Source organism: Eucyclogobius newberryi, unplaced genomic scaffold (genome assembly GCF_026437365.1).
Source record: "Eucyclogobius newberryi isolate DKJ021-1_F unplaced genomic scaffold, fEucNew1.0.hap1 SCAF_121, whole genome shotgun sequence".
NCBI classification, from domain to species: Eukaryota; Metazoa; Chordata; class Actinopteri; order Gobiiformes; family Gobiidae; genus Eucyclogobius; species Eucyclogobius newberryi.
In genome coordinates this window covers 159,259-174,178 of record NW_027315748.1, presented here as the reverse complement: position 1 = coordinate 174,178, position 14,920 = coordinate 159,259, and the positions used below count along the sequence as shown (strand labels likewise).

General features: G+C 45.1%; 1 protein-coding gene across 1 annotated transcript in view; it reads left to right on the top strand.

Moving 5' to 3' along the window:
• LOC140357024 (uncharacterized) overlaps positions 1–13,098 on the top strand; it is a 48,895-nt gene extending 35,797 nt beyond the window's left edge. Inside the window, exon 10 of the mRNA XM_072441999.1 lies at positions 11,572–13,098. Coding sequence (XP_072298100.1) covers positions 11,572–13,062 — 1,491 coding nt within the window. The 3' untranslated portion in view covers positions 13,063–13,098. The remainder of the gene's footprint in view (positions 1–11,571) is intronic.
• The last annotated feature ends 1,822 nt before the right edge of the window (positions 13,099–14,920 follow it).

Genomic DNA, 14,920 nt, shown 5'->3' with positions numbered 1-14,920 from the left:
TCACCACCTGGTGGTGAGTTGGATCCGCTGGCGGAGGAGGAAGCCGGACAGACTTGGCAGACCCAAGCGCATTGTGAGGGTCTGTTGGGAACGTCTAGTGGAGCCCTCTGTCAGTAGGGTATTCAACTCGCACCTCCGGGAGAGCTTCTCCCATGTCCCGGGGGAGGCTGGGGACATTGAGTCCGAGTGGACCATGTTCTCCGCCTCCATTGTTGATGCGGCTACTCGGGGCTGTGGTCGCAAGGTCTCCGGTGCCTGTCGTGGCGGCAACCCCCGAACCCGGTGGTGGACACCGGAAGTAAGGGATGCCGTCAGACTGAAGAAGGAGGCCTATCAGGCCACTCTAGCTTGTAGGTCTCCGGAGGTCATCGACGGGTACCGGCAGGCCAAGCGAGCCGCGGCCCGTGCTGTCGCAGAGGCAAAAACCCGGGCCTGGGAGGAGTTCGGGGAGGCCATGGAGGAGGACTATCGGTCGGCACCAAAGAAATTCTGGCAAACCGTCCGGCGCCTCAGGAGGGGGAAGCAGTGTCTCACCAACACCGTTTACGGTGCGGGTGGAGACCTGCTGACCTCGACTGGGGATGTCGTCGGACGGTGGAAGGAATACTTTGAGGATCTCCTTAATCCCTCAGTCACGTCTTCCGAAGAGGAAGTAGAGACCGGGGACTCGGAGGCTGGCTCATCCATCAGCCAAGCTGAAGTCACTGAGGTTGTTCGCAAACTCCTCGGTGGCAGGGCTCCGGGGGTGGATGAAATCCGCCCTGAGTACCTAAAGTATCTGGATGTTGTAGGACTGTCTTGGTTGACACGTCTCTGCAACATCGCGTGGCGTTCGGGGACCGTGCCTCTGGACTGGCAGACCGGGGTGGTGGTCCCTCTGTTCAAGAAGGGGGACCGGAGGGTGTGTTCCAACTACAGAGGGATCACACTCCTCAGCCTCCCGGGTAAGGTCTATTCCAAGGTACTGGAGAGGAGAATCCGACCGATAGTCGAACCTCGGATTCAGGAGGAGCAGAGTGGTTTTCGTCCCGGTCGTGGAACACTGGACCAGCTCTATACCCTCCATCGGGTGCTCGAGGGTTCATGGGAGTTTGCCCAACCAGTCCACATGTGCTTTGTGGATCTGGAGAAGGCTTTCGACCGTGTCCCTCGGGGTGTCCTTTGGGGGGTGCTCCGGGAGTACGGGGTCCGGGGCCCTTTGCTCAGGGCTGTCCGGTCCCTGTATGACCGGAGCAGGAGCTGTGTTCGCATTGCCGGCAGTAAGTCAGACCTGTTCCCAGTGCATGTTGGACTCCTCCAGGGCTGCCCTTTGTCACCGGTTCTGTTCATAATTTTTATGGACAGAATTTCTAGGCGCAGTCAGGGGTCGGAGGGTGTCCGGTTTGGGGACCACAGGATCTCATCTCTGCTGTTTGCAGACGATGTTGTCCTGATGGCTCCATCAAACCCGGACCTGCAACATGCACTGGGACGGTTTGCAGCCGAGTGTGAAGCGGCTGGGATGAGAATCAGCACCTCTAAATCCGAGGCCATGGTTCTCGACCGGAAAAAGGTGGCTTGCCCTCTTCAGGTGGGTGGGGTGTCCTTGCCCCAAGTGGAGGAGTTCAAGTATCTCGGGGTCTTGTTCACGAGTGAGGGAAGGATGGAGCGTGAGATCGACAGGCGGATCGGTGCAGCGGCTGCAGTGATGCAGTCGCTGCATCGGACCGTTGTGGTGAAGAGGGAGCTGAGCCGAAAGGCAAAGCTCTCGATTTACCGGTCGGTCTACGTTCCTACCCTCACCTATGGTCATGAGCTTTGGGTAGTGACCGAAAGAACAAGATCGCGGATACAAGCGGTCGAAATGAGTTTCCTCCGCCGTGTGGCTGGACGCTCCCTTAGAGATAAGGTGAGGAGCTCGGCCACACGGGGGGAGCTCGGAGTAGAGCCGCTGCTCCTCCACGTCGAGAGGAGCCAGCTGAGGTGGCTCGGGCATCTGTTCCGGATGCCTCCTGGGCGCCTCCCTCGGGAGGTGTTTCAGGCATGTCCCACCGGGAAGAGGCCCCGGGGAAGACCCAGGACACGCTGGAGAGACTATGTCTCTCGGCTGGCCTGGGAACGCCTCGGGATCCCCCCGGAGGAGTTAGAGGAAGTGTCTGGGGAGAAGGAAGTCTGGGAGTCCCTGCTCAGACTGCTGCCCCCGCGACCCGGCCCCGGATAAAGCGGTAGAAGATGGATGGATGGATGGAAATGGAGAAAGTAAATGTGGATGTAAACTTCTTTGTGTCTTGCGATTGTGAGAGCAGCAAAGCAGACAATAAGGAAGAGCAAAGGTAAGCAAAACCGAAAGATTGTCCCTTGGTGGTCTGAAGAATGCACAAATGCCATTCGAGCGAGGAATAAAGCATTTAAAGTATTGAAAAGAAATTATTGTTTTCAAAATTATATTGATTATAAAAAGAAAATGGCAATGGTAAAAAGAACGGTAAAAGGAGAAAGAGTATTGGAGAGGTTACTGTGACACGCTTGGTAGACAATCATCGGTAGGTCAGGTTTGGGGAACAATTAAAAGAATGGCTGGTATTAATACAAGTTTTAGTTACCCAGTGATGAAAAATGGAGAAGAAGTAGTTCTAGATAATGCAAATAAAGCTGAGTTGTTAGCTAGGCAATATGTAAAAGTTAATAGTCGGGAAAATCTGAGTGTAGAGGAAAAGAGAGCAAGAAGAAAGATTGTGGGAAATAACACCAATAGATTAGATGATATCAGTGACTATGATAGTGCAATTAATGTTGAATTTACAATGAAGGAACTCAATGACGCTTTAAATAAGTATGAAAAGATGAAGTTATTGTATGTTGAAGAACCTCAGTGGAAAAAGTAAAGCCTTAATTTTACAGTTGTATAATAAAGTGTGGATGGAGAATTCCTACCAGACCAGTAGAAGGAGGCAGTAATAGTACCAAATTGTAAACCAGGTAAGGATCCCAGCTTGGCAGTGAGCTATAGACCTAGAGCCTTGACATCGCATGTAGGGAAACTAATGGAAAAAATGATCAATGAAAGACTATGCTATATTTTGGAAAAAAATGAAATGATTAAAAGCCACCAGTCTGGATTTAGGAAAGGCAGGAGTACAATAGACCCAGCAGTTATTTTGGAGCATGAAATTAGAAAAGCCCAAGTGAATAAGGAGTGTGTTGTTGCAGTATTTTTTGACATTGAAAAAGCTGATGATATGATGTGGAGGGAGGGGCTAATTATAAGGTTGCATCAGATGGGAATAAGAGGCAAGATGTTAGGATGGGTTAGGAATTTTTTGGTAGGAATATTTCAGTGCGTGTGGGGAAAGATTTTAGCTCAAAGTATGACATCAAAAATGGTACGCCACAGGGGAGTGTAGTGGGCCCGGTGCTGTTTTCTATTATGAATAATGAAATATTTTATAATGTGGAAGGCCCTATAGGGGTCTCTCTTTTTGCAGATGATGGAGTAATGTGGAAGAGAGGTAGAAATATTGAATATACTGGGGGGAAATTGCAACAAGCCAAACATAAAGTGGAAACATGGACAATTAAGTGGGGATTTAGATTTTCTGTAAATAAGACAAAAACAATGTTTTTTACGAGTGTGAGTTTAAGTATTTGGGGTTGTGGTTTGACACTATATTGACATGGGGAGTGCATATAAGTAAAACAGTAGAGAAGTGTAAAAAAGTGGTAAACATTATGAGGTGCTTGAGAGGACGGGAGTGGGGACGGGAGTGGGGAGCTAGCCGGAAATGCCTGAAGGTAATATATATGGCTCTGATCAGATCATCGATTGACTATGGGTGTATTGTATATTGCTCAGCTTCAAGGAGTAATCTAAAAAAAATAGATATAGTTCAGAACCAAGCTTTAAGAGTGTGTTGTGGGGCGATGAGGTCAACTCCAGTAGATGCACTCCAAGTTGAAAAGGGGGAGATGCCTCTAGATAGCAGAAGAGAGCAGATGATTCTAACATATTGGGTTAATTTACAAGGACATAGTGTAAGCCACCCAGGACTAAATGTACTAAAACCATGTCAGGAAAAAGAAAAAGCACAGTTCACCAGCTTTGGGTGGATAGGAGAGAGTGAAGCTCAAATAAATAGGAATTAACCAGCTGAACGTGAGCCCGACAGTTCCAAACTCTAATGTCCCTCCATGGTTTCTGAAAGAGCCTGGGGTAGATCTGAGTTTGTTGAGAAGAAAGAAATGTAGTAGTGTTAATGTGAACGGGTACATAAATAGAGAGTATTCAGAAAATCTAGTAATTTACACTGATGCATCAAAGTTAACTAGTGGTAAGGTTGGAGTAGCTTTTGTCATCCATGATATAGACATTGTTGTAAAAAAAAGAGTAAGTGATTACATAGCTGTGTAAACAGCAGAACTGTTGGCTGTGCTTTTGGCACTAAACTGGAGGAGGAAAATGGGCAAGAGAAAAATCTAGTTGCATCAGATTCAAGTAGAGCAATAACAAGTATTAAACATTTGAGCTCGGAAACCAGACAAGACGTAATCTGTGAAATAGGACAAGTGCTAGAAAGAATAAACAGACAAGGGAAACAAGTAACCCTTTTGTGGGTCCCAGCTCACATAGGGGTGGAAGGGAACGAGCTGGCACATAAATATGCAAAAGGAGGAGCTACAAAAGCAGAGGTGGACATCCCCATTTTGCATTGTAAAACAGAAATCAAAACCACAATTATGGAAGAAGTTAGGAAACGATGGCAGAGGAGATGGGTTGCTTGCTCCTCCCCCTGCACAGCTGGACAATGCCCTGCACCCGTCCCTCTTCACACCTCTGCTCCAGCTCATCAGCTCCCCACTTCGCCTGGACTCACCCATCCCCCCAGCACACAGTCCCCCTGCCAACCACTGACTCTCTCAACAGCACAGGTGAGGAGAGAGCTGAAGAGGATTAAAGTGAGGAGGGCAGCAGGACCTGACGGCATCAGCCCCAGGCTCCTTAAGTCCTGCGCAGATGAACTGTGTGGAGTTATGGAGCATGTCTTCAACATGAGCCTGAAGCTCAGGGTGGTACCACAGGTCTGAAGACCTCCTGTCTGGTACCTGTGCCCAAGACACCGCGCGCCAAACACCTCAACAGCTTCAGGCCGGTGGCTCTCACGTCCCACCTGATGAAGACACTGGAGCGGCTGGTCCTGGACCACCTCCGCTCCACCGTGAGCCCAGCCATGGACCCGCTGCAGTTTGCATACCGGCATCGGAGTGGAGGACGCCGTCATCTCCCTGCTGCACCGCTCTCTCTCTCACCTGGAGAAACCTGGCAGCTCTGTGAGGATCCTGTTCTTTGATCTCTCCAGCTCCTTCAACGCCATCCAGCCGCTGCTCCTGAGGGACAAGCTTGATCCTGGACTACCTCACAGAGGCACTGTCATTTTGCCTTTTCTCTTCACCCTCTACACTGCAGACCTCAGACACGACACGGACAGCTGTGTCCTGCAGAAGTTCTCTGACCACTCTGCCATCATCGGACTAATCACAGACGACGATGATGCAGGGGACTGGACTGGTACAGGACTTTGTGGACTGGTGTCAGCGGAACCACCTCCTCATCAACGCGGGGAAGACCAAGGAGATGGTGGTGGACTTCCACAGAGGCCACCCCACTGCCCCCTCACCAGTGAACATCCAGGGACGGGACATTGAGAGAGTGACTCATACAAGGACCTGGGTGTTCATCTGAACCACAAACTGAACTGGACTCATAACACAGACGCACTGTACAGGAAGAGCCAGAGTCGGCTCTACCTCATGAGACTCAGGTCTTTTGGAGTGACAGGGCCACTCCTGAAAACCTTCTCTGACTCTGTGGTGGCATCAGCTCCTGTAGGTGTGGCCTGCTGGAGCAGCAGCATCACAGAGAGGGAGAGGAAGAGACTGGACAAAGTCTTTAAGAAGTCCCGCTCCGTCCTGGGCTGTGCTCTGGACTCGGTGCAGGAGGTGGGGGACAGAAGGGTCCTGACTAGATTCACATCTATGCTGGACCATGAGTGTCGCCCCCTGCAGGACACTCTGTCCGCTCTGGAGAGCAGCTTCAGAGAGACTGATCCAACCTCGCTGTGTGAGGGAGAGGTTTCACAGGTCTTTCCTTCCTGCTGCTGTCAGACTGTATAACAAACACTGCTAGCCCTGAACAAGTGCAATACTGATTTAACCATGTGCAATACTGTCATATTCATGTGCAATTACTGTCATACTCACACGCAATTAATTTCATTCATGTGCATACAACTGATGTAAATAAGAGTGTTTACTTTACCATTATTATTAGTATTATTTGTCTTATGCCTGCTACTTTTATTTCTATTATTATTATTATTATTATTATTATTTTATCTTTATTTGTATTTTTCTGCCCTCCATTCCCTATTAAGATATGAGAGGACCTGTTTACAAGGTTTTGTTAATAAGAGTTTTTGTTTATAAGAGTTCTTCTATTAAGAGTGTTTTTTTTAACTTCCTATAAGTTATCTGTCCTTTCCCCCTGTATCTACTGTGTTGTAACACCCACATTTCCCCATGTGTGGACATTAAAGGCATATCTTATCTTATCTTGCCTCAAAGGCCGGTTTTTCTATATTATACAAACGAGAGCAGAGGGGAGAACAAGAGAGTGGAGCAGTAAGAGCCGCAGAGAGGAGGACGTTCTGACGTGTCTGAGGTTGGGACACACAGGGCTGAATGACACCCTCAGAATAATAGGGAAACATTGAACAGGGGAGTGCGAGCGCTGCAGAGTCCAAGAGACAGTGGAGCATGTCATTATTCATTGCCCGAAATATCAACAGCAAAGACAAATTGTGAGAGAGAGTATGTGAACATGGGATTAGATTTAGTATCAAGGAATGATTGCTGAACATCTCACAAGAGGTTATAGTAAAGGTACTCCTTATGTACCTTAAGTCAACAGGATCAATGGGGAGGATTTAAGGACTGTTGGGGCCTTCCCAACCCACACTCCATACCGGCCGGTGGCGGTAATGGTGGTGGCACCTTTAGTTGCGTGCCAACTGCTGATAAACAATACTAGAAGAAGAAGAAGAAGAAGAAGAAGAAGAAGAAGTACTTCCGTGAGTTAGGCGTGTATGATCTAGTGCCTGCCATGCTGCTGGACTCGCTGCTTAAACCCGCGACCTACAACGACTCCAACTCAACATAGCCGAAGGTAAGTGAAGAATGACATTATATTTGTAAAGGAATGTGTTTCCTTCACTTATATCCGGCGTTTAGGCCATAGTTTTAACTTGTTTGTGACGTTAGCTAGTCGGCTAACGCTAGTCGGCTAACGCTAGTCGTCTAACGCTACAAACGTAAAACAACAACACTAATGAAGTGAACTCTTTTTATCGGTTCGGCTGGATGTGAAGTGAATTACTGAGAGTGTGTTTCTACTATTATTTTACATGTTTATTGCTTTTTATGAAAGATATACACGTTTTTACCGTTGTCCCAGCAACAATACATAGCTTCACGCTGACGTCGTCATCCGGGTCACTTGACCTAGTAACGGGGGCATTCAGTTTGCGAGGGGGAAACAACACCATAACTACCGCGTGTCACGTGGTTACGCAGAGCATTTGGAGCATCAGTGATTTGAACATCCCAAAACTGAGCAACTTTTTGAGATTGATCAGAATGACAGTTAGCTTACTCGGTATCAAGGTTTTGTGAGGGGGCAGTGACCCGGATGTTGTGACGTCATCTGAAGCTATGTATCGTCTCAGTAGAAGTGCATGTGACACACTGAATGGACAGTCCACTCTCGATGCACTTGGACAGATCCTTCTTCTTCAAAGACAGAGAAGTCTCCTCGGGGGTCTTTCGTGTTCCTGTAAATGAATAAATCTTGTAAATGATTCATCAACTTAACTGCATTGATGACATCAGTAATAAGCCCTCACTTCCTCTGTTGTGCTGCAGTCTTTGTTTAGTGCAACGCGTACATCCATGGATTTGCTCTTCCATGACAGATGTAACCTAAAGCATTGTTTATTATTTTCTGATCGGATGTTGCATCCCGATCAGTGATCGGATATACATTTTACTCTTACTAGTTTGATCAGCGTTATACATTTCAAGCTTATTATTAGTCTCTCTCCTCCGTATAACACATGAATGGATCATGACATTTTACTGCCCACACTTTACGGCAGTTAACTTGCATCATGGATCAATCATCCGCATGTCCAGGGAATTTCGCGGACACCACACAGCAGAGAGCATCTTAACAGATTAAGGAAAAAATGCTCAATAACTGGGGCATCGACAAGCAACGGGTCGGTGTAATTTTGCGTGACAAGCGCTGCTAATATGAAGAAAGCTATGTGTGAGACGGGAGTGCGGAGTGTGCGCTGCGTCGCACATTCTGGCCATCTCTGCGTACAGAACTTGCTTTCCCAACACGGCGTGATAGACACCGTGGCTACTGCGAGGATGAGTGTAGGTCGCTTCAAACACTGGCCCCTGGCCTACTCTCGACTCGACAACAGATGGATTTCATCAAGAAAAACATACGTTTTATTATTTAAGCCCAAGAGTATTAAGAGTGCAGTTCTGAAAAGCACATTATGGCCTTACTTTATGACACTGTTGCAATTTTAATACACTTTGTTTATTTGTTTACATGCTTCTGGGGATTTTAAGTTGAGCTGCTTTTTTATTTAATTCAAATTCTGCACTATTGTTTCTTATTCAAGCTACCTCAAAAAAGGTGCACTGTTAAAGTGTTAAAAAATAAAATAAAAACTGCGACAACCTGCATTTGTGCATTTAAAAAAAAATGTTACTGTACTAGGGAAAGAAATCCCGCACACTGTCTTACCTTCGAATAAAAATGTATTGGTAAAGAGGCAACGTTTCGGCAACTGGGCCTTCGTCAGGCAAATGGGTAACTGAGGATGGGACAGAGGTTTAAATAGGAGTGGCCTAAAAAATAGGAGTGGCCAATCACAGATGTTAAAGGTCCCATAACATGCAAAATCGACTTTTCAGAGCTTTTAACCTTCTTACATTGCTATTTGTGCTTCATATTTGTCCAGAGTGTTTTTTTGATTGATTCCCGCAGTGTTTAGCTATATTACAGACTATCTCCTTTCCACAAATCTCCAAACTGACGGGCGGTGGGGCAAGACCGCGTCATAAGGGCAAGCACGCGTCATTAGCCCCCCTCACCCCCCGCCTGCCGCCTCCCGCCCCCTTCCCCCCGGCTCCGCGCTGCTGTCTCCCTTCAAGCTCATTCCGGAGTTTTTCTGCTTCGATTTACGAGGAAACACGGCTCAAAGAGGCCCAAAACGTCATTAATGATATCGCACTCTTTACTCTTATCACAATGGTGAAGGTTTATGTGGCACTTGATGCAGCAACCGGGAAAATAAACGGAGAGAAGTTCTATCCGATACGAAAAACCAGGAAATAAGAGCGCGATGGACATAAGACTTTTTTATCCATCTCTATCTCTATAGATAGATAGATAGATAGATAGATAGATAGATTCTCACTCATTCGCGCGGAGCTGCGCAGCGCGGAGCAGACAGCTGTGGGGCTACGTCACGGGTGGGCGGGGCACACACGCTCTCTGAGACTACGTCACGGGTTGGGCGGGGGAGCCAGATCGCTCTTCGCAAGGTTGGGGGCAAATATCAAACCAAGCCGTTTGCATTTCCGGGTTGGTGAGGGGGTCCAAGGTCTGGGTGATATTTCTTAACTATTATGTTAAGGCTGTTGCACAACCCTTATTATTACCAATTATACACTAGACTACACTAGACTACAAAACGTGAAAAAAAGCATGTTATGGCACCTTTAATCACAAAACGATAGACAAATAGTGACACCTCATGATGAATTACACATACGTCAAAAATAGTATTAATCACTATTTTTTTGAAGGCCCAGTTGCCGAAACGTTGTCTCTTTACCAATACATTTTTATTTTTATTTGCAAGTAAGACAGTGCGCAGGATTTCTATTATTATTATTATTTTATATATATATATATATATATATAATTCCACAAATGTTCCCAATCATTGTGTTCACACGTGCTATCACAGGCAACACAACACCGCTCTGTGACGAGTTCTTGCTGGTTTGCTCACGGCAACAAACCACACTTTTTGGTCGCTGCTCTGAACAGCTGCAAGTTCCCCGAGTTGATCTGGCGCTGTACTCACACCACGTTTGTGAAATATGTTTGCTCATGTAATGGTTATATGATTAAATCCCACGGGCGCATACATGGATGCGCCCGTGGGTAAAACAAAACTAATCAAATGTGTGGTGATTTTCATAGCTTACGATGCCCACAAATGTTTTTTTCCCCGCAGCTTTTGAGTTTGCTCTCACAATTTGACATTCTCGAAACATACGGCCAGTAAATATGCAATAAAATGTTTAAGGTCTGGTTTTCATTATTTTGAAATCCAGGTCGAGTTACCGGAAACACACATTTTTTTCTTCTTATGAAGTTCTCTCAGGTGTGAACTGTTGCCCAGTCAAGTGACCCAAACTGCCATTTTAGAGCCAATTACCTTCCCAGGAATGTTGTGTAGAAGCATTGCGACTCCTGCTGACCAATTTGTTCCATAACTAAAATATGTTTTGTCTCCCCAACATTTTTCATCAGTGTTTTTGGTGTGTGTCTCTTGAAGAAGAAAACGATGTGCTTTGGTTTTAGTCGAGTCTCTCAAACCCCGAGCATTGAGAGACGCCTGCCGTGTGGGGCGGGCTGCGGCCTCATGAGTTTGAGTCCGGCTTTCACCTGTTTGCTGCATGTCGTTCCCCAGTCTCATTCCCATTTCCCACTGCACTGTCCTGTCAAAGCCTACAGTCCAAAAAAAACTCTGGAAAAAAAAGTACTCAGAATGTGAAATACAAAGGATCAAACATGACTCTCCCACTTTACCCTCATTCACACAAACACATTTAATTGTTAAATTAAATCAATGTGTTACATTCATTAAATGTTGAATGTAAACATGTTTGAATGACAGAGCTCTGGCTAGACTTGTTTGATGCTGTCGGTCCTCACCCTAAGCCAGAGCCTGTTATACTGTCCACATTCTTATAGAAACAGTAAAGTTCTGTTCGTTTCATAACTCACTGAAGCTTGTGAAAATGACTTATTTTTTTCCATGACAACACCACTCTCAATGGTGATAAGGAATTGACAAAAGTATAAGTTATTTATTTAACCCTATTATTACTTAACATCTTCTTTTTCTGTGTTCATGGCAGATCTAAAAGTCCATCAGAAGAATGGGGTTCACCTGTGACCAGTGTGGAAAGACATGGAGCTGTTCTTCTGCGCTCAAGAAACACTACAGAACTCACACAGGAGAAAAACCATACGAGTGTGACCAGTGTGGAAACAGTTTTCCTACAGCAAGAGCTCTCAAAATACACACTAGTATCCACACTGGAGAGAAATCTTACAACTGTGATGTTTGTGAGACGGCATTTTGCCGGTCAAGCAGCTTAATATCACACATGAAAGTCCACACTGGAGAGGAACCTTACAGCTGTTATGTTTGTGAGAAGACATTTTCAAGCTCAAGCTACTTAAAAAAACACATGAGAATCCACACTGGAGAGAAACCTTACAGCTGTGATGTTTGTCAGAAGACATTTTCAAGCTCAAGCTACTTAAAAAAACACATGAGATTCCACACTGGAGAGAAACCTTACAGCTGTGATGTTTGTCAGAAGACATTTTCAAGCTCAAGCAACTTAACATCACACATGAGAGTCCACACTGGAGAAAAACCTTACAGCTGTGATGTTTGTGAGACGGCATTTTCATACTTGTGCAGCTTAATAAAACACATGAGAGTCCACACTGGAGATAAACCTTACAGCTGTGATGTTTGTGAGAAGGCATTTTCATGCTCAAGCCACTTAACATCACACATGAGAGTCCACACTGGAGAAAAACCTTACAGTTGTGATGTTTGTGAGACGGCATTTTCCCAGTCAAGCAGCTTAACATCACACATGAGAATCCACACTGGAGAGAAACCTTACAGTTGTGATGTTTGTCAGAAGACATTTTCATGCTCAAGCAGCTTAACATCACACATGAGAATCCACACTGGAGAGAAACCTTACAGTTGTGATGTTTGTGAGACGGCATTTTCATGCTCAAGCAGCTTAACATCACACATGAGAATCCACACTGGAGAGAAATCTTACAGCTGTGATGTTTGTCAGAAGACATTTTCAAGCTCAAGCAGCTTAATAAAACACATGAGAGTCCACACTGGAGAGAAACCTTACAGCTGTGATGTTTGTCAGAAGACATTTTCAAGCTCAAGCAGCTTAATAAAACACATGAGAGTCCACACTGGAGATAAACCTTACAGCTGTGATTTTTGTGAGAAGGCATTTTCAAGCTCAAGTCACTTAACATCACACATGAGAGTCCACACTGGAGAAAAACCTTACAGCTGTGATGTTTGTGAGAAGGCATTTTCAAGCTCAAGCTGCTTAAAAAAACACATGAGAGTCCACACTGGAGAGAAACCTTTTAAGTGTGACCAGTGTGAAAAGGCTTTTAGAACATCACCTGAGCTCTCGAATCACTACACAACCCACACAGGAATAACACTAAATGAGTGTGACCAGTGTGGAAACAGTTTTTCTACAGCAAGCGCTCTCAAAAGTCACACCAGAATCCACACTGGAGAGAAACCTTACAGCTGTGATGTTTGTGAGACGGCATTTTCCCAGTCAAGCAGCTTAATAACACACATGAGAATCCACACTGGAGAAAAACCTTACAGCTGTGATGTTTGTGAGAAGGCATTTTCAAGCTCAAGCAACTTAACATCACACATGAGAATCCACACTGGAGAGAAACCTTACAGCTGTGATGTTTGTCAGAAGGCATTTTTCCAGTCAGGCAACTTAACATCACACATGAGAGTCCACACTGGAGAGAAACCTTACAGCTGTGATGTTTGTCAGAAGACATTTTTCCACCCAGGCAGCTTAATAAAACACATGAGAGTCCACACTGTTGAAAAGCCTTAGCGGCTAAGGCTTTTATCAGATGCATGTGTTTTCATATCAAACGCTTGCTAATGTTCATGTTTTACCATAAATGAACTCATCATCTGGACACTGTTTTTTTTTTCCCAACTCCTTCAAGAGTCATTCTCAATATGTGGATGTAGTCTGAGAATGCAAATATTTACTCTACTCTATGAAGGGTGTTTACAATTTCACTTGAGATTACTCTCCTTTGTATCCTAACTGTAAAGGGCTATCAAAACCCTTTTGTTAGCTGATGTTAGCTCCCTCATCACTGAGTACCTGATTAGCGTCAGAATGGACAGGGCTTTTCCCGCCCCATGGCTTCAAGACACTATTGTATGCGACCGGTATGTTTAACGTTAAATTTCTATTCAAAGAGCTCTTTCTGAACAAAATGGCCTCTGTAGGACATATGTGTCCATAGAGACCTTTAAGAGACATTACCTTTTCATAATTAAGACACTGTTGCAGAAAGCAAAGCAAAATGTTGGATGGGTGGAAGAATGTTCCCCATCCCCCATGGACCAACAACACTGTCTTCACCACACCCCCCTCCCCCCCTTTGGGTCAACACCTCTGATAAAGAACACAGAGGACACCAAATGGGTCCAAGGACCTGACCCCTGTGGAGAAGTGGAATCGTCCACTGTAACAAATCCTCTTGTTCTGCTGGATGGAAACTTTCTCAGGATGAAGTCCTTAATGACTGTATTTCACATTTAAACTGACTTAACGTTTACTGTGTGATCTAAACTTGTAAATAAATCATGCTTTAGTTTAGTTTGCCTTAAGAACTGTGTTAGAAATGTGTTTATGTCATATTTAATGTACTTCCTCATGACCTGCTAATGATGTGTGGGAGGGGCTTCCATTGTCTCCCACGTCTCAGCACTGTGCTCAGAATGTCAAATCTTCGAACGCTAAACTCTGAGCAAAGACCAGCGCCACAGACGGCTCTAAGGACCCAAAGATCTCTGAGGAGGCCTTGATCCACATCTGGGCCTTCTCTTGGACACATGAGACCTGAGAGTGGCTGAAACTTGCAGAGTGGCATTAAATTGAGGTTTCATCCAGATTATTTTAGAATTAATCAAAACTTACTTTTCACGTTGATCCCAGACATAGCTGGTGTAATTAATGTGTAATTACTTGCTTTGATATTTTTGTTTATTAAACTACACAAAATCATTCCGGTTTATAGACTTTTTATTGATCTTTTTTTTTTAGAGTTATAGTTGTCAGTCAATGGATAAAGTTTTTCAGAAAACGAGACTCGGTAGGTATTAATGTTTTGCTGAACAAGCTTCAGATTTTGCCCTTTTTAAATTTAAATCTGAACAATAACTACCTAAAATCCTAGTCCCAGAGAATATTGTCCATAACAAACACCATGTTCAAGCACAAGGGTGTCCATCAGTGCACGTGGCACCAGGACACATACTTCCCAACTCTCTTGGAGATATTTATTTAAAAAAATAAAAATTGACCTTTTCTACTAGCCTTTACTTTGGTAGCAAAGGCGAGCGGGGGGAGCATACGGGGGACACGGGCGCCGCCATGTTTGTTGAGATTACGATGCTGAGCGTTTCCATCCCAGAATTCAACGCAGGTCAAATTTAATCCGAAATCTACACCATGATAGTGAACGACATGAGCGTTAACAAAGATAGCGGCGCCAATAAGGATAAATCGACTGATGAAAATAAATACCGGTTCTACACCACATGCTTGTTTAATATAGAAATATACTATGAAGCGTAAAGTGGGACGAATATGCATCCGATGAGTCATGTGGCTCGCCTTATTAGTGTTATTTTCGGTTAATTCTGATAAAATTTGAAATCTCCCGCATAGG